The sequence below is a fragment of the Osmerus eperlanus genome, chromosome 6 (assembly GCF_963692335.1).
Source record: "Osmerus eperlanus chromosome 6, fOsmEpe2.1, whole genome shotgun sequence".
Classification (NCBI taxonomy): Eukaryota; Metazoa; Chordata; class Actinopteri; order Osmeriformes; family Osmeridae; genus Osmerus; species Osmerus eperlanus.
The window spans coordinates 12,404,847-12,425,453 of NC_085023.1; the positions used below are offsets into that span (position 1 = coordinate 12,404,847).

At 40.8% G+C, this 20,607-nt stretch overlaps 1 protein-coding gene across 1 annotated transcript; it reads right to left on the reverse strand.

Annotated features, from left to right (window-relative positions):
* Positions 1-1,564: 1,564 nt before the first annotated feature.
* LOC134022212 (cytosolic phospholipase A2 zeta-like) lies at positions 1,565-9,957 on the reverse strand. The gene is made up of 20 exons (XM_062463547.1): positions 9,915-9,957; positions 9,220-9,298; positions 8,733-8,869; positions 8,136-8,270; positions 7,896-7,936; positions 7,767-7,809; positions 7,502-7,547; positions 7,290-7,426; positions 7,102-7,200; positions 6,947-6,981; positions 6,714-6,852; positions 6,407-6,543; positions 5,410-5,632; positions 5,087-5,204; positions 4,769-4,906; positions 4,587-4,694; positions 4,190-4,369; positions 3,835-4,007; positions 3,445-3,631; positions 1,565-3,334 (listed from the first exon to the last, which is right to left on the reverse strand). Exons 1-20 carry the CDS (start codon positions 9,921-9,923, stop codon positions 3,096-3,098), a joined length of 2,403 nt encoding a protein of 800 aa, XP_062319531.1. The 5' UTR covers positions 9,924-9,957; the 3' UTR covers positions 1,565-3,095.
* Positions 9,958-20,607: the final 10,650 nt, after the last annotated feature.

Sequence of the window (20,607 nt, forward strand, 5' to 3'; positions counted from 1 at the left end):
TAGACCTTTTGTATAGTATAGTTAGACTTGTTTAAACTTACACCACTTATTTAAGATTTACTCCTATATGTTGAATGTATGCACCTTCCTGCCAGAGTAAATTCCTCGTCTGTGCAAACTTTCATGGCGATTAAAACCCTTTCTGATTCTGACTCTTTTAGTGTTTCGAATGACAAATGTCTAATGTTTTTCCAACACATTAAGTAGTAATATGAACACATTATTTAGTCGTTTCAGGTCACGTTTGCAGTGCAGAGGAGAATAAAGCAGAAGTTGAAGCTGTCCCTTCAGTACAAGTTGATTCCGATCTTTGTGGTATCCTACATATGTTATGGTAGGCTATTGATTACATTTATTGTGTGTACATGCTTATAAATCAATTTGTAACTTTTTTGTCCACAAGAGGGAAGTGTTGCTGCAGAAATTGGCACGAAACACTAGTTGATTTTATTGACGAATGTAGTTGTTGCACATCTGTGTTTAAGAGTACAATAAACTAAGAATTCCCTTAATTCTTGAGATTACACACTTTATTTCATTAGTAATCACTTGATATCATAATGTTGTGGGTGAATTGGCTTCAAACCAGGTTAGTCTAACACTAATCTCACTCTTTTTATTTGTTCTGACCTAAGATCCACGTTTTAACTACAAAGTAATAACTATCAAAAGTTAAATAACTCAACTATCCAAAGTATTTATACAAGTAAAGGCTCTTAAGACAACATTATTGTGTGGTGGTTTAAAAACCTTGAGGTTTTTGTTTACAATATTTCTTCTCCTGAACTTATGTGGGTGAAGTTTAATAGCTGCTTTGTACTTACTATAGGCTACATTTGAGACCCATCAAGCAACAGATAATGCTCACCGTTATGATTCAATTTCAGTAGTATTTCTTATGTTAAAAGAAATCAGAACAATCATTATTTTACATAATCTTATATGACCTCTAGTCTACTCAATAAATGTAGTCTACATCAAATTAAATGATACCACTGGAAATATGAAAAATTATAACACTCTGGGGTGAAATGTGAGGTATGTAAATTTCCTCTCTGAATATTTTAGAAGTAGAGAAAAGCTTTGCTTTGGCACCATCTGGTGCTTTTGTACAGCCTTTAGCACATGGCTGGCTGGTTTGGAAATAGATGGTTTTGTAGGCATTTAAAGTCGTAAATAGTTGACAGTTTGAATTGAATTCCCAGTCTAAGGTCATCTTTATTCAACACAAAGATTTAAATATCAACAATAAGATATTAAAATGGGGTCTATTCTTCAGATTGTGTAACCTTCCAACCAAATGTTGTTGGTCAAAAACTGGGCAGTCAGGAGGCAGTGGTGGAGAGGAGGATGATGGACAAAATCAAGAGACCATCCTGGGCATCACCTCCGATCCTCTCTATGATGAGCTGAGGCTGATGAAGATCAACTTCAGCTACAGGCTCTTCCCCCAGGTGCAAGATTGAGTGTTTCAGGCGTTCTTTTGTACCGCGAGCTGTCAGACTGATGTGCCTGAGACCCCCACCCCCAATTCTATGTCCCATCACCCCCAAAACTTCCTTCCACACTGGATTTATTTATATATAGGCCTATCCTGGTCTACACTTTATATTTGTATAAGATCAAGAATCCCCAGAACAATGCTTCATAATTCCCCTTATACCAAACTATTATCTGTAAAACAACCAATCAGAGCAAGTTAGTCTGACTGGATTAGTCTGACTTATTTTGTACTCGTTATAATCCCCTACAAAAATAAAGTGAAGCATTTTCTTTTAACCTTCGTGCTGTCTCAGACCCCCCCTCCCTAAATGTACTAAACAAATGTGCTTCCAGCATAGCAATCACACATGGTATAGTTAATCATGCCTTGGGTTTTCAAATACTGATTGAGATTTTATATGTGGAAAGTATTGTATTGAAACATCAATGTCTTGGTAATTTTCAGGCTTATCTTATTTCAATAGGATCAACCGTGGGGAGTTTAAGATTTGGCAAACAACCAAAACTATTCCCTAAAGGAAGAGAGGTAAACTGAACAGTGTATTAACATTACATTTACATTACATTTATGCATTTAGCAGACGCTTTTATCCAAAGCGACTTCCAAAAGAGAGCTTTACAAAAGTGCATATGTCACTGATCATAACAACGAGATAGCCCCAAACATTGCGGATAGCCAAAACATGAAACATACACTGTGAAAATGAAATAAGTCCCAAAGGGAAGAACCATAAGAGCATGTAGTTAAACAAGTTACAATTAAACAACATGAACCTCAAAAATGCAAGGGTGTACCTGTGGAAAAAAAGCAAGCAACAAAAATATATTTCACCACGAGTACAATAGTTTTAAGTCAGTTACAACTAACCAACAAGAGCAACAAGTCTCTCAATAAGAGTCATTGTGAACCTGGAGTTAACCAAATATGCTGGAATTACAGTTATTTGAGTCTATGGGTGAAATCAGAGCAAGAATGGTCAAAGTTAAATAATAACATTGCAAATGAATGAAATCAATTACAAGGCAAACATGTTACAAAGATTAAGGTTTTAAATCTTACCTACTCTACCACGATTATTGTAAAATCAGATAAATAAATCAAGAAATGAGCAAGGAGAATGAGCTGAGGAGAAGTTCTCAGGAGATCAAGAATGCTTCACAAGTTGCTTCACAACTCTCTTTATACCCAACTATTATCTGTAGAACAACCAATCCGACCACATCTTGACCCTTATTCATCAACATATGACTAGCAATGCGACAATAAGTTACACAATGAGGTGTGAGACTCATCAAGCAGAAGCTCTGTCCAGCAACTCCAGATTTTAGCATATGAGAGGTGGGGGGCAGGTTGACACCCGGCCTTACAAACTGTGTTGAATTTAATTCTTGGCGGAATAACCAAATCCTTATAAAATAGTATTTTTAAATGTCCATGTCTTTGTGAAACATGCATGGTTCTCCATACCAATGTTTCTACAGAAATTCTACCACTTTCCTCACTGAACGGAATATTTTAGATTGACAAAAACCTAAATTCTAAATACCCATTATTGGTGTGTTTTCTCTTACTCTAACAGGGTTCCCACATGTTAGTGGTGGCAATGATCCTGATTGGCTTCTTCCTTCACAGGCACTGCCCTCTCCAGGGAACTGCGAAGAGCCTTCAAGATCGCATCCTTGTTGTTGACAACATTGTAGGTGGTGAGATCCACCAGTGACCTGTAGTCCTTCACAGAGTAGGTCAGGTTGGAGGTCTTGTAGGGAGAAGAGTCAGAGCTAACATCAACTTTCCCCGCCTCCATCTCCTCCTCACCTTTCCGTGGTTGACCTGTCAAGTATCATCAAAGTACATACAAATGATGTCTTACTGTTTGAAGACAACAAAGGGCATGACAGCTTTCACAGAATGTAGTCCTGCCATCCTCAGAGAGCACTTACCAGGAGCCTTGAACTCTCGATAAGAAACATTGACAAGTGGCATGTGCAGCAGAATGGGAGCCTCTGGGTTCTCTTTGTCTTCAAATACATAGAGCTCTCTCACAGGCTCAGCCTGGAGCTTGCTGAAGTCAATGTGGGGGAAGGGTATCTTGTGGTCTTCACAGTAATCATTTGTCATTTTTATAACCTTAGATGGAACAAAATCATCTATCAATATGGACTACTGATTTATAGTAGCAGTGGACAACCAGATCATTCAAGCACTTTCAGATAGGGGTTCATAGCCAATCAAATACTACCTCCTACCTAGACTATGCAAACAGCTAAATTATAAAATTCTGATATTTATCCTTTGCATAATTCAAAAATGGCTGCTCCCTTACTATTTACCTTTAAAACATCCTGCGGATCCCATGAGTAGCTGAAAGTCAGGATGACATCTACACCCCTCTGGGGACGCAACACTGGAGGGCAACCAATGTTTATTGCATGGCCAGCATCAACTAGGTGCAGTTTGGAGTCAGCTGGTGTTAGGTTGTTTGGGAAGGCATCAGGGTGGCTATCTAAACATGGAAGGCCAGAAAGAACAGTGATGTAAGTCATTTTATGTCCCAGATTCTGTTTTAGCCAACTGTAAAATCCCCTTTAACAGAATGTAATATTTTTTTGCAGAATTAGAAACAGCAAAAGACTAAGGTATTTAAACGCATTTTCACAGTGTTTATGAAACAGTGCAGCAAGTCACCTTTCCAGGCGGTAAAGTTTGAGTTTTTGTTATAATTGTAATGCATAAAGAATCCACGCATAAAGTTGTATATCTCAGTGATGACCGGTCGGCTCTTGAAAAAGCTGGAGACCACGCTAGCCGTGCTGGTGATCGGCGTGAGGAGATATGTGTCCAGGGTAATTGGCTCACTGTCTGCTTCTATGTGGGAGAAGTTTGGGAGAAGTTGATGGAGAGCAGATGAAATTAATTGAAGCAAACACTGGCTAATCACTAATCACTATCAGGACTGTGGTGTAGCTAAGGGGATGCACACCTTGGAAATACTTCTAAACTAAGCAGAATGTGTGGATGAAACAACGTTTTTTGTTGCATTATTGCTATTTAACCACTGTGTTGCAGAGAAATAGGTCGTTACCTATGTTGCTCACATTCTCCCCCAGCCATGGGCTCCAGGAAGGTAGCATTCCAGTGCAAGCTGTCCACAGCTGAGTCAGGTTCAAAGAGAAAACACTACTCCAGATTCCTGTCAACGGACAGAGAAGATGATAAATACTGTGATACACACGTGCAAACATGCCTAGATGTACACAAACACACCTATCAGATAGGGGAGACGTGTCTCTGGGAGCTTCTTGATCATGTATCCTAGGTAGAATTCACTGCCAAAATCTTCAGCACGGACAAAAGCCCCATACTTTGGGATCCCCACTTCATATGGCGTGAACTCACACCATTCTGACAGGAAAGGAAGAAATGAAATAGAAAGGTATGAGACACAGATGTGAAGCATAAATCACATCTAATATACATATGAAATGTCCTATATCTATATTTCTTAGATACACTAAATGAAGTCAAAACCCTATAACAAGAGGAAACCAGAAGCTGCCTTAGCTGAAGAGGAGCTTTAATGACCTTTCTCAGCTGTAGTGCCTTTCCTTCCTTCCTTCATATTGACAGCAGTGTAGATGGGGAGGGGGTTTTGGCCCTTTGACACTGCCCTCTGCTGCTCAGACAGAGTATGGCTGTTTTTCTTTTAACAAACAGTGGAGTAATTAACACATATACTTAAGGCTGCCAAAAATTCAAGGGACGCTTGAACAATGATTTTTGTACATAGTGGGGTCCAGCATAGATGCACGACAATGACGTTTCCATGTCCACGCAATTATATAACTTTTACTTCTGATTTGCACTGTAACACAGAGGTGTTGTGTAGTATCATGAGTGTACTATACCTTCCCATGGGTCAGCTCCTCAATGACCAATCCCCACATGTCTATGAGTGACACCGGGTGTCCCTCCTGCTCTCTCTTTCCAGTTTCAGTGTGGTAATACTGCAGTTTCTCCATGGTGAAGGCACTAAGAGCACTCTTTGTGATCTCCTTCTCCAGTTCAGCAATTGCCTTTTTCATGTCACAATGGGACCAATCATCTTGCTCGTTTAATTTGGCCATGGCCCTGTCAAAAAGGAATTTTATGGATGCGTTCATAGTTATGCTTTGTGGTTTGGTAGACTCTTCCGGGGGTCATTGTGTAATTCGCACACTGGTTAAAATCTGTAGCATTTGGGGTAACTATTTTGCACACACAGCTAGTTTAGAATTGACTTGTTTTACTTCACTCTTCACTTCACTTTTACTTTCAGATAAATATAAATGACCCTCCATAGACTTAAAGTGGTGAAGGAAGTCATCTGCTAGTCATGCTAGCATAATCTTGATGAATAGCATTTATGACTGTGCCAAGGGAATTGATTACATGTAAGGTTATGCCTGTGTCATCACCAGCCTAAGTAACTTGCCACTAGGCCTTTCAGGGATTGTCAAGTTTGAAATGTAAAAATGGCCCAGAAACAGGGACGTGGCTCTGTGGTTAGTTGTTTTGACACCTTATTTTTTTCAATCTGGAATGGCTGGATTTTAAAGTCACTTTGCAGTGTTAAAGATAATTGTGTTTCAATAACACAGACCTGTTAGAACACATGTTTATAAGGGGCCACTTAAAGAGTGATAATACATTTACATTTAGTCATTTAGCAGACGCTCTTATCCAGAGCGACTTACAGTAAGTACAGGGACATTCCCCCGAGGCAAGTAGGGTGAAGTGCCTTGCCCAAGGACACAACGTCATTTGGCACGGCCGGGAATCAAACCAGCGACCTTCTGATTACTAACCCGATTCTCTAACCGCTCAGTCACCTGACTCCTGACTCCCCTTAATACCTATACTCACCAAGTAGAACCAGACACTCCAGTAATATAAGTCACAGTGTCCAGAAGGCCAATTCTCTGTAGGCCCCTCAGGCTCCCATACATGCCAGTCATAGCTCTAGTCCCGCCCCCTGAGGCCACAACAGCTATTACAGGTACCTAGGGAGGAAAATAAATGAGCAGCACTTGGATGGTCGCTGGGCCAGAGACGCAGTAGTAGACATAGACTTAAAGAACATCTGATAGACTTTTAACTGCATATTGTTGTCATTTTTACAGTTTCTAATTAAAGTTAATGTGACCTCACAGGAAATGTATTTTCAGAGTACCTTTTTGAGTGTACGGGCAGAGTTAAGCTTCAACACTTTCTTTAAGGCCTGATCCACCACCACTCTTCTCTGCTCCAGGAACTTCTTCTCTTGGGGTGAAAGGTTGAAATCCAAACGAACTTGAAAATCTTTCTCTGGGCTGTAAATAATATATTGTGTGTACACATAAGCATACTAATTTATAATATATAGAATGGGAAACATTGACACTAATGCATGCAATGCACATTTACCAGTCCTCCATTTTCAAATGTAAGTCCAGCTTTTCCTGTGTTGGAAAACATTCAGTGTCAATGAGATGAATTGGAATGTAAAAGTCACATGCTTCTGTTTGGATCCTTCTAGGCCATACACAACTTTACAAGTACTTATATAGTACCTACTGTACCTCTCCAAAGGGAATAGACACGTTAACTTGGTCTTTAGCTGGCAATTTCTTAAGCTGAACAGCATTTGCTGAACCGCCACTCGAGCTGTCCAGCTGATTCTGGGGAGAACAGATCATCACAAAACATATATGAACAACATAATGTAACTGATGAGTAGCCAGATGAAAGATGGTAAAAGTAAACTCACTATCATGAGTTCTGTCTCCAGATCTCTGTTCACATAGAACCGCAAGGTTTTTGCTAGCGCTGTTATTTGTTCTGAACTGGCCATCTTTTGATCTTCATTATATGCTCCTGTTAGTCTCAAAATAATGTCCGGCTTCACTGTAAAAACACAATACATCACCATGAACAACTAACTGACCGACAGAAATTTAGCAAATATGACCCTCTACTCACAGTTGTTGTTGATCAAACTAACATCCACAGCAGTGAATGGGGCAGCCTAGGATACAACATTTAGCAAATTACTGATAAAATAACTATAGCAGCGATCAGCTCCTGGGTTAAGATGTACAAAAACAAATACAAACAAAAAACTAACATGAGTCTAATGATTACAGTGATAAAATGTTCTAAAACATAATATAAAATGTGGTACTGTTAACATAGTAGAACAAAGTGTCACAAACTGATCAGGTCATTAGCATGCCACAATACTTACCATTAGGACTCCGTTTGAAATATATTTACAAGGAGGATCACCACTGAAAAAATAATAATATAAATATCTTGTAATGGATTTTTGCATGAATCTTGCCATATTGCATCATTTAGTCAGTGTGCCACATACCACTCAAGCAGCTGAAATTCCATCCACAGTTCATCATTCGTCTGAAAGAAATAGAGCATCCAACCCAGACTAAGAATACAGTACATCCAAATATCGATTTCATCTTTTTAATTAAGTTTATTTGAGTTAAATACAGTATCTGAGAATACATACTTTAATTCCATACAATTAAGTTATATGCTACTAAATACTCCAAGGTCTAGAATATTCCTGAAAGTTTCAGAAAGGCCTATTATTCACCTGTGAGTCTCTGTTGAAGACTTTAGTCTCCTTCACTCCTGGTACGAGGTTGTTGATGTCAAATAACACAACTGAACACAAGTCATCACCATCTATGAAAGTGTCCTCATCATACAGTCTAATCTCCAGGATGTTCTGAAGACAAAAATAATGATTTATGTTATTCTTTCCATATTTTTTTTCATTAATTTCCAAATAATAATCTGATAGGACTAATTGATAGAAACTAGCCTAACTAGTTAAATTTATAGTCAAGCAATTTACATCCATCCATCGTCAACCGCTTATCCGGAGAGGTCGCGGAAGGAGAAGCTCCAGCAATGTACATTGAATGTGTCACGTTTGCATGAGCAAATATACTCAGTGGCCTCCTTTTCCAGGCTTAACATCACATTACAGAATAACTTGTAACAGGTTTTTGATACCAACTGGCCTTAACATGGTGTTAAATCTCATGTACCATGTGAGTTTGAATGAACAGTTGTGGTAAGAAAACTTTACTGATCTTTATTTTGATGACTCTGTCTTATCAGAAGTTGTATGATCATAGAATCATGCTCTGACTGCTGCTTGACCAAAAAGGATAACATGACTTACCTTTACACGAGTCTGGACCCTAAAGTCGAAAGTTTCATTCCACTCCGGGGTGCTGCTATTGTCGACAGTCTTGGTACGGTGAATATTCGAGGAGGCCGTGGGCAGATGTAAAGTGACATAGCAGTCTGACTCTGACCCTATACATAAACACAAGAGAAGCCATTATGGATCCATATATGGAGAAATTGTAGCAGCAAAGAACAGGGATAACAATGTATTTCTTCATTTACAAAAAGCATGTTATTCATCTGTATAATATATATGCACAATAATATAATTGGGAACCCTGAGCATAAACTGAGCAATAATACAATAATACTACAACAACAATCCGTAAGAGTCAACAGTCAATTCTGTGCAAACATGCCTTCATGCTCATAACCATCCATTCTGTTTATAATTCCCCCAAGTTTAATGTAGTTTCACGATGATAATATTGATTTATTTAGTTTGCTTAAACATTTGTGAATGTTTAGAGGACACTCACAATAATCACGGGAAAAGCTGGTCTTTGCTCTAAGAACAGTAACCTTCAGATTTGAGTAGGACTCTGTAGGACTCTCGTTCTGTTGAGGCAAAAAAAGGTTACAGAATATTCAAGAATACCCTTAAACATCCAGTAATATAAACAAAATGAAAGAAAGTCTATCAATGTAAATAGCGTGTATCATACTTTGTAAATCATCATCATTTGCAACTGTTGGATTTTAATTTCTATGTAAGCCATATCCTACTTTTTAGTTTTAAGATTTTTCCCAACATTGACACAAGTTTAAAAGACAAGAGTATAAATGCAACATTGAAATAAGTTTGGCAGATAATAGTTCAAATGCAACCACAGGCAAACTCATCAACGAAGCCAAAACGCTCACTCAGAAAACCAAGCCTCTCACACAAATACTACCGCAATAACACAATTTATTCTCCACTGATTGCTCTTTTATTCTTAATATCAATGTATATAGTAATATCTGAGTATTATTTGTAGCTAGTATCTCAGAATTGTCAGCAGAAAAAGTCTGACAAATAATTCTTAGTATTGTCAATTATGCTACATGCCCTTAGAAACAACACTGCATTCAGAGCATCTGCAATTCGTTCTTGTGTTGCATTTCTCAATTAGGCTACTGTATTACTAAAACAGCGTATTCTTTCTGGCTGTCTGTCTTATGAAGAACCTACGTGTTGCATGATTCCTCCTGTTCAGTCACCAAGCTCTTGCAGATCTATCAGTTTGTGCACAGACCTGTAGGTTATAACTTGTTTACTGGCTAAAGGTTGGTCTAGATTTTTAAAAGGGGCGTTTCCTAAATATTTCAACTATGAGAGAGGCTGTAATTCCAGGAATGTGTCAGTGGCAGCTGGTTACTCATAAAATTGGGGAGGACAGGACGAAAACCGACACACTGCGTTATGTTATTTTATACTAGTTGGCAATTTGTTGTGTCTGTTGTGTTTCACACAACAGACAAATGCGTTGAAATGCGTGTCTCACAGTGAATCTCTATCTTTCTCTCTCTCTCTCTCTCTCTCTCTCTCTCTCTCTCTCTCTCTCTCTCTCTCTCTCTCTCTCTCTCTCTCTCTCTCTTTCTCCTGCTGCACACCACAACGTAAATGGAGATTGCAACAGTATAGAAAGTCGCCAGACACTATTTTTTGACTCGAGGGAAGGTGAAAGGTCGCTAAATAAGCAATTAATAATGTAGGAAACAGACGAAAATTGCAGGCCACATTATAATTTGCATGAATGTATCAGAGCATTGGCAATTTGGTCAAAAGAATGAGAAATTGCTTTTATGATCTGCATGAGTGACTAGATGATGTGGAGGTTGAACAAGTACTTTAGATCATTTCAAATGTGATCTGAGAAATGTAGATACCACGACACTAGTTCATTTTCCAATAGAGTAAAAGAGGCCTGATATTCACCTGGAGTCTATGTTGAAGACTTGAGTCTCCTTCACTCCAGGTGTGAGATTGTTGATGCCAAATGTGTCTATGTGAGTGACACATAGAGTAAAATAGTCAAGACAAACTTACAGTCCAACATTTGACAAAACACCACTATTTGTGTCACAGAAATGTAAATGATGATGTACTAGCACAGTCAAATTAGAGGATAACACTCAATAAAAAAAAACAGAAACCAAAAAAATCAAATTTAGACAAATAAAAGCTTTGCAGTTTATGCCTGATGCATTTTGCCACTGATGTGAAGTGAAATACAAACGGGAGTTGGCACACAGTGTTTTATACAGTATTTTAATACACACAGGGCCTCATGTACTAACGCTTTTGCACCCATTTCAGGCGTATTTGAATGGCAAAGTGCGATTAAAAGCATGCCGAAGTACATTTACATTTATTCATTTAGCAGACGCTTTTATCCAAAGCGACTTCCAAGAGAGAGCTTTACAAAGTGCATAGGTCACTGATCATAACAACGAGATAGCCACAAAACATTGCGAGTAGCCAAAACATGAAGCACACATTGTGAACAACCAAAGTAAGTGCCAAAGGGAAGAACCATAAGAGCATGTAGTTAAACAAGTTACAATTAAACAACATGAACTGCTATAAGTGCAAGTGTACCTGTGGAAAAAAAACAAGCAACAATAATAAAAACAATATATCACAGCGAGTACAATTTTTTTAAATCAGTTACCACTAACCACAAGAGCAACAAGTCTCTGAGCAAGAGTCATTGTGATCCTTGAGGAAACTAACATCGGGTCAAGCGAACCATTCCTAAGTACCGTTGTACTCCCGGAACAAGTGCGTCTTGAGCCTTTTCTTGAAGGTGGAGAGACAGTCAGTGTCTCTGATGGAGGTGGGGAGTTGATTCCACCACTGGGGGGCCAGACAGGAGAAGAGCTTGTGTTGGGACCGGGCGGTCTTGGGCGGTGGGACCACCAGGCGGTTGTCTGAAGAAGACCGTAGGTGACGGGTGGGGGTGTAAGGCTGCAGGAGAGACTTGATGTAGACGGGTGCAGTCCCGTTCACTGCTCGGAAGGTCAATACCAGGGTCTTGAATCTGATACGGGCCATGATAGGTAGCCAGTGGAGAGAGATGAGGAGCGGGGTAACATGGGAGCGTCTGGGTAGATTGTAGACCAGGCGGGCCGCTGCGTTCTGAATCCTCTGAAGAGGGCGGGTTGCACATGCTGGGAGACCAGCGAGCAGCGAGTTGCAATAGTCCAACTTGGAGAGGACAAGTGCTTGGACTAGCAGCTGGGTGGAGTGCTCAGACAGGTATCTCCTGATCTTCCGGATGTTGTAGAGGTTGAATCTACACGACCGGGAGACCGCAGCAAAAGATGTCCTAAGCGACTCTGCCATTCTTGTTTCGCCTCTTGAACTCTGGGGCTAAGTCATTATTATTGTTTATTATCATTTGATGCTGGTAGTTCATGAAGAAAGGGACATCCTTAGTTTTTTCATTCATTCAATATTTTGCATAATAATACATAAATGTATTCATTGTTATCCAGTGAAATTAGGGATTTATATTAGCAAGGGGGTTTAGCACTTTTGCAAGGCACTGTATTCGTGTCACTTTCTCATTGGGGGCTGAGCACCCCTAAAGGTCTGATCCTAGAATCGCCTCTGTTAGGTTATATCAGATAAATGTCATGTCAAGGCACGTTTTACATGCAAAGTTACAAAGACTTGCGTATGACATTTCACAAACTTCTAAATTAATGGAATCCCCTTGGGGCTGCTTCTGCTCAGTTATCCCTTACTTCTCAGTGTGAGAAATAATAGGTGTGCTGTGTGAGCATGTAAACTGGTTGAAATGCGTGTCTCACAGTGAATCTCTATCTCTCTCTCTCTCTCTCCTGCTGCACGCCAAAACGTAAATGGAGATTGCAACAGTATAGAAAGTCGCCAGATACAATTTTTTGACTCGAGGGAAGGTGAAAGGTCGCTAAATAAGCAATTAATAATGTAGGAAACAGACGAAAATTGCAGGCCACATTATAATTTGCATGAATGTATCAGAGCATTGGCAATTTGGTCAAAAGAATGAGAAATTGCTTTTATGATCTGCATGAGTGACTAGATGATGTGGAGGTTGAACAAGTACTTTAGATCATTTCAAATGTGATCTGAGAAATGTAGATACCACGACACTAGTTCATTTTCCAATAGAGTAAAAGAGGCCTGATATTCACCTGGAGTCTATGTTGAAGACTTGAGTCTCCTTCACTCCAGGTGTGAGATTGTTGATGCCAAATGTGTCTATGTGAGTGACACATAGAGTAAAATAGTCAAGACAAACTTACAGTCCAACATTTGACAAAACACCACTATTTGTGTCACAGAAATGTAAATGATGATGTACTAGCACAGTCAAATTAGAGGATAACACTCAATAAAAAAAAACAGAAACCAAAAAAATCAAATTTAGACAAATAAAAGCTTTGCAGTTTATGCCTGATGCATTTTGCCACTGATGTGAAGTGAAATACAAACGGGAGTTGGCACACAGTGTTTTATACAGTATTTTAATACACACAGGGCCTCGTGTACTAACGCTTTTGCACCCATTTCAGGCGTATTTGAATGGCAAAGTGCGATTAAAAGCATGCCGAAGTACATTTACATTTATTCATTTAGCAGACGCTTTTATCCAAAGCGACTTCCAAGAGAGAGCTTTACAAAGTGCATAGGTAACTGATCATAACAACGAGATAGCCACAAAACATTGCGAGTAGCCAAAACATGAAGCACACATTGTGAACAACCAAAGTAAGTGCCAAAGGGAAGAACCATAAGAGCATGTAGTTAAACAAGTTACAATAAAACAACATGAACTGCTATAAGTGCAAGTGTACCTGTGGAAAAAAAACAAGCAACAATAATAAAAACAATATATCACAGCGAGTACAATTTTTTTAAATCAGTTACCACTAACCACAAGAGCAACAAGTCTCTGAGCAAGAGTCATTGTGATCCTTGAGGAAACTAACATCGGGTCAAGCGAACCATTCCTAAGTACCGTTGTACTCCCGGAACAAGTGCGTCTTGAGCCTTTTCTTGAAGGTGGAGAGACAGTCAGTGTCTCTGATGGAGGTGGGGAGTTGATTCCACCACTGGGGGGCCAGACAGGAGAAGAGCTTGTGTTGGGACCGGGCGGTCTTGGGCGGTGGGACCACCAGGCGGTTGTCTGAAGAAGACCGTAGGTGACGGGTGGGGGTGTAAGGCTGCAGGAGAGACTTGATGTAGACGGGTGCAGTCCCGTTCACTGCTCGGAAGGTCAATACCAGGGTCTTGAATCTGATACGGGCCATGATAGGTAGCCAGTGGAGAGAGATGAGGAGCGGGGTAACATGGGAGCGTCTGGGTAGATTGTAGACCAGGCGGGCCGCTGCGTTCTGAATCCTCTGAAGAGGGCGGGTTGCACATGCTGGGAGACCAGCGAGCAGCGAGTTGCAATAGTCCAACTTGGAGAGGACAAGTGCTTGGACTAGCAGCTGGGTGGAGTGCTCAGACAGGTATCTCCTGATCTTCCGGATGTTGTAGAGGGTGAATCTACACGACCGGGAGACCGCAGCAAAAGATGTCCTAAGCGACTCTGCCATTCTTGTTTCGCCTCTTGAACTCTGGGGCTAAGTCATTATTATTGTTTATTATCATTTGATGCTGGTAGTTCATGAAGAAAGGGACATCCTTAGTTTTTTCATTCATTCAATATTTTGCATAATAATACATAAATGTATTCATTGTTATCCAGTGAAATTAGGGATTTATATTAGCAAGGGGGTTTAGCACTTTTGCAAGGCACTGTATTCGTGTCACTTTCTCATTGGGGGCTGAGCACCCCTAAAGGTCTGATCCTAGAATCGCCTCTGTTAGGTTATATCAGATAAATGTCATGTCAAGGCACGTTTTACATGCAAAGTTACAAAGACTTGCGTATGACATTTCACAAACTTCTAAATTAATGGAATCCCCTTGGGGCTGCTTCTGCTCAGTTATCCCTTACTTCTCAGTGTGAGAAATAATAGGTGTGCTGTGTGAGCATGTAAACTGGTTGAAATGCGTGTCTCACAGTGAATCTCTATCTCTCTCTCTCTCTCTCTCTCCTGCTGCACGCCACAACGTAAATGGAGATTGCAACAGTATAGAAAGTCGCCAGATACAATTTTTTGACTCGAGGGAAGGTGAAAGGTCGCTAAATAAGCAATTAATAATGTAGGAAACAGACGAAAATTGCAGGCCACATTATAATTTGCATGAATGTATCAGAGCATTGGCAATTTGGTCAAAAGAATGAGAAATTGCTTTTATGATCTGCATGAGTGACTAGATGATGTGGAGGTTGAACAAGTACTTTAGATCATTTCAAATGTGATCTGAGAAATGTAGATACCACGACACTAGTTCATTTTCCAATAGAGTAAAAGAGGCCTGATATTCACCTGGAGTCTATGTTGAAGACTTGAGTCTCCTTCACTCCAGGTGTGAGATTGTTGATGCCAAATGTGTCTATGTGAGTGACACATAGAGTAAAATAGTCAAGACAAACTTACAGTCCAACATTTGACAAAACACCACTATTTGTGTCACAGAAATGTAAATGATGATGTACTAGCACAGTCAAATTAGAGGATAACACTCAATAAAAAAAAACTGAAACCAAAAAAATCAAATTTAGACAAATAAAAGCTTTGCAGTTTATGCCTGATGCATTTTGCCACTGATGTGAAGTGAAATACAAACGGGAGTTGGCACACAGTGTTTTATACAGTATTTTAATACACACAGGGCCTCATGTACTAACGCTTTTGCACCCATTTCAGGCGTATTTGAATGGCAAAGTGCGATTAAAAGCATGCCGAAGTACATTTACATTTATTCATTTAGCAGACGCTTTTATCCAAAGCGACTTCCAAGAGAGAGCTTTACAAAGTGCATAGGTAACTGATCATAACAACGAGATAGCCACAAAACATTGCGAGTAGCCAAAACATGAAGCACACATTGTGAACAACCAAAGTAAGTGCCAAAGGGAAGAACCATAAGAGCATGTAGTTAAACAAGTTACAATAAAACAACATGAACTGCTATAAGTGCAAGTGTACCTGTGGAAAAAAAACAAGCAACAATAATAAAAACAATATATCACAGCGAGTACGATTTTTTTTAATCAGTTACCACTAACCACAAGAGCAACAAGTCTCTGAGCAAGAGTCATTGTGATCCTTGAGGAAACTAACATCGGGTCAAGCGAACCATTCCTAAGTACCGTTGTACTCCCGGAACAAGTGCGTCTTGAGCCTTTTCTTGAAGGTGGAGAGACAGTCAGTGTCTCTGATGGAGGTGGGGAGTTGATTCCACCACTGGGGGGCCAGACAGGAGAAGAGCTTGTGTTGGGACCGGGCGGTCTTGGGCGGTGGGACCACCAGGCGGTTGTCTGAAGAAGACCGTAGGTGATGGGCGGGGGTGTAAGGCTGCAGGAGAGACTTGATGTAGACGGGTGCAGTCCCGTTCACTGCTCGGAAGGTCAATACCAGGGTCTTGAATCTGATACGGGCCATGATAGGTAGCCAGTGGAGAGAGATGAGGAGCGGGGTAACATGGGAGCGTCTGGGTAGATTGTAGACCAGGCGGGCCGCTGCGTTCTGAATCCTCTGAAGAGGGCGGGTTGCACATGCTGGGAGACCAGCGAGCAGCGAGTTGCAATAGTCCAACTTGGAGAGGACAAGTGCTTGGACTAGCAGCTGGGTGGTGTGCTCAGACAGGTATCTCCTGATCTTCCGGATGTTGTAGAGGGTGAATCTACACGACCGGGAGACCGCAGCAAAAGATGTCCTAAGCGACTCTGCCATTCTTGTTTCGCCTCTTGAACTCTGGGGCTAAGTCATTATTATTGTTTATTATCATTTGATGCTGGTAGTTCATGAAGAAAGGGACATCCTTAGTTTTTTCATTCATTCAATATTTTGCATAATAATACATAAATGTATTCATTGTTATCCAGTGAAATTAGGGATTTATATTAGCAAGGGGGTTTAGCACTTTTGCAAGGCACTGTATTCATATCACTTTCTCATTGGGGGCTGAGCACCCCTAAAGGTCTGATCCTAGAATCGCCTCTGTTAGGTTATATCAGATAAATGTCATGTCAAGGCACGTTTTACATGCAAAGTTACAAAGACTTGCGTATGACATTTCACAAACTTCTAAATTAATGGAATCCCCTTGGGGCTGCTTCTGCTCAGTTATCCCTTACTTCTCAGTGTGAGAAATAATAGGTGTGCTGTGTGAGCATGTAAACTGGTTGAAATGCGTGTCTCACAGTGAATCTCTATCTCTCTCTCTCTCTCTCTCCTGCTGCACGCCACAACGTAAATGGAGATTGCAACAGTATAGAAAGTCGCCAGATACAATTTTTTGACTCGAGGGAAGGTGAAAGGTCGCTAAATAAGCAATTAATAATGTAGGAAACAGACGAAAATTGCAGGCCACATTATAATTTGCATGAATGTATCAGAGCATTGGCAATTTGGTCAAAAGAATGAGAAATTGCTTTTATGATCTGCATGAGTGACTAGATGATGTGGAGGTTGAACAAGTACTTTAGATCATTTCAAATGTGATCTGAGAAATGTAGATACCAAAGCCACTGAGAAAAACTGTCATCACCAGCTGCATCACTGGCAATACACAATTCATCTATAATTCCAGAAGTCTGTGTGTCACGACACTAGTTCATTTTCCAATAGAGTAAAAGAGGCCTGATATTCACCTGGAGTCTATGTTGAAGACTTGAGTCTCCTTCACTCCAGGTGTGAGATTGTTGATGCCAAATGTGTCTATGTGAGTGACACATAGACTAAAATAGTCAAGACAAACTTACAGTCCAACATTTGACAAAACACCACTATTTGTGTCACAGAAATGTAAATGATGATGTACTAGCACAGTCAAATTAGAGGATAACACTCAATAAAAAAAAACAGAAACCAAAAAAATCAAATTTAGACAAATAAAAGCTTTGCAGTTTATGCCTGATGCATTTTGCCACTGATGTGAAGTGAAATACAAACGGGAGTTGGCACACAGTGTTTTATACAGTATTTTAATACACACAGGGCCTCATGTACTAACGCTTTTGCACCCATTTCAGGCGTATTTGAATCGCAAAGTGCGATTAAAAGCATGCCGAAGTACATTTACATTTATTCATTTAGCAGACGCTTTTATCCAAAGCGACTTCCAAGAGAGAGCTTTACAAAGTGCATAGGTCACTGATCATAACAACGAGATAGCCACAAAACATTGCGAGTAGCCAAAACATGAAGCACACATTGTGAACAACCAAAGTAAGTGCCAAAGGGAAGAACCATAAGAGCATGTAGTTAAACAAGTTACAATTAAACAACATGAACTGCTATAAGTGCAAGTGTACCTGTGGAAAAAAACAAGCAACAATAATAAAAACAATATATCACAGCGAGTACAATTTTTTTTTAATCAGTTACCACTAACCACAAGAGCAACAAGTCTCTGAGCAAGAGTCATTGTGATCCTTGAGGAAACTAACATCGGGTCAAGCGAACCATTCCTAAGTACCGTTGTACTCCCGGAACAAGTGCGTCTTGAGCCTTTTCTTGAAGGTGGAGAGACAGTCAGTGTCTCTGATGGAGGTGGGGAGTTGATTCCACCACTGGGGGGCCAGACAGGAGAAGAGCTTGTGTTGGGACCGGGCGGTCTTGAGCGGTGGGACCACCAGGCGGTTGTCTGAAGAAGACCGTAGGTGACGGGTGGGGGTGTAAGGCTGCAGGAGAGACTTGATGTAGACGGGTGCAGTCCCGTTCACTGCTCGGAAGGTCAATACCAGGGTCTTGAATCTGATACGGGCCATGATAGGTAGCCAGTGGAGAGAGATGAGGAGCGGGGTAACATGGGAGCGTCTGGGTAGATTGTAGACCAGGCGGGCCGCTGCGTTCTGAATCCTCTGAAGAGGGCGGGTTGCACATGCTGGGAGACCAGCGAGCAGCGAGTTGCAATAGTCCAACTTGGAGAGGACAAGTGCTTGGACTAGCAGCTGGGTGGAGTGCTCAGACAGGTATCTCCTGATCTTCCGGATGTTGTAGAGGGTGAATCTACACGACCGGGAGACCGCAGCAAAAGATGTCCTAAGCGACTCTGCCATTCTTGTTTCGCCTCTTGAACTCTGGGGCTAAGTCATTATTATTGTTTATTATCATTTGATGCTGGTAGTTCATGAAGAAAGGGACATCCTTAGTTTTTTCATTCATTCAATATTTTGCATAATAATACATAAATGTATTCATTGTTATCCAGTGAAATTAGGGATTTATATTAACAAGGGGGTTTAGCACTTTTGCAAGGCACTGTATTCATATCACTTTCTCATTGGGGGCTGAGCACCCCTAAAGGTCTGATCCTAGAATCGCCTCTGTTAGGTTATATCAGATAAATGTCATGTCAAGGCACGTTTTACATGCAAAGTTACAAAGACTTGCGTATGACATTTCACAAACTTCTAAATTAATGGAATCCCCTTGGGGCTGCTTCTGCTCTGCACACAGCGTACCTATCCAGCACGCAAACAATTTTGCGTGTCGGGACAAGTTATCCCTTACTTCTCAGTGTGAGAAATAATAAACGGGAGTTGGCACACAGTGTTTTATACAGTATTTTAATACACACAGGGCCTCATGTACTAACGCTTTTGCACCCATTTCAGGCGTATTTGAATCGCAAAGTGCGATTAAAAGCATGCCGAAGTACATTTACATTTATTCATTTAGCAGACGCTTTTATCCAAAGCGACTTCCAAGAGAGAGCTTTACAAAGTGCATAGGTCACTGATCATAACAACGAGATAGCCACAAAACATTGCGAGTAGCCAAAACATGAAGCACACATTGTGAACAACCAAAGTAAGTGCCAAAGGGAAGAACCATAAGAGCATGTAGTTAAACAAGTTACAATTAAACAACATGAACTGCTATAAGTGCAAGTGTACCTGTGGAAAAAAACAAGCAACAATAATAAAAACAATATATCACAGCGAGTACAATTTTTTTTTAATCAGTTACCACTAACCACAAGAGCAACAAGTCTCTGAGCAAGAGTCATTGTGATCCTTGAGGAAACTAACATCGGGTCAAGCGAACCATTCCTAAGTACCGTTGTACTCCCGGAACAAGTGCGTCTTGAGCCTTTTCTTGAAGGTGGAGAGACAGTCAGTGTCTCTGATGGAGGTGGGGAGTTGATTCCACCACTGGGGGGCCAGACAGGAGAAGAGCTTGTGTTGGGACCGGGCGGTCTTGAGCGGTGGGACCACCAGGCGGTTGTCTGAAGAAGACCGTAGGTGACGGGTGGGGGTGTAAGGCTGCAGGAGAGACTTGATGTAGACGGGTGCAGTCCCGTTCACTGCTCGGAAGGTCAATACCAGGGTCTTGAATCTGATACGGGCCATGATAGGTAGCCAGTGGAGAGAGATGAGGAGCGGGGTAACATGGGAGCGTCTGGGTAGATTGTAGACCAGGCGGGCCGCTGCGTTCTGAATCCTCTGAAGAGGGCGGGTTGCACATGCTGGGAGACCAGCAAGCAGCGAGTTGCAATAGTCCAACTTGGAGAGGACAACTGCTTGGACTAGCAGCTGGGTGGAGTGCTCAGACAGGTATCTCCTGATCTTCCGGATGTTGTAGAGGGTGAATCTACACGACCGGGAGACCGCAGCAAAAGATGTCCTAAGCGACTCTGCCATTCTTGTTTCGCCTCTTGAACTCTGGGGCTAAGTCATTATTATTGTTTATTATCATTTGATGCTGGTAGTTCATGAAGAAAGGGACATCCTTAGTTTTTTCATTCATTCAATATTTTGCATAAT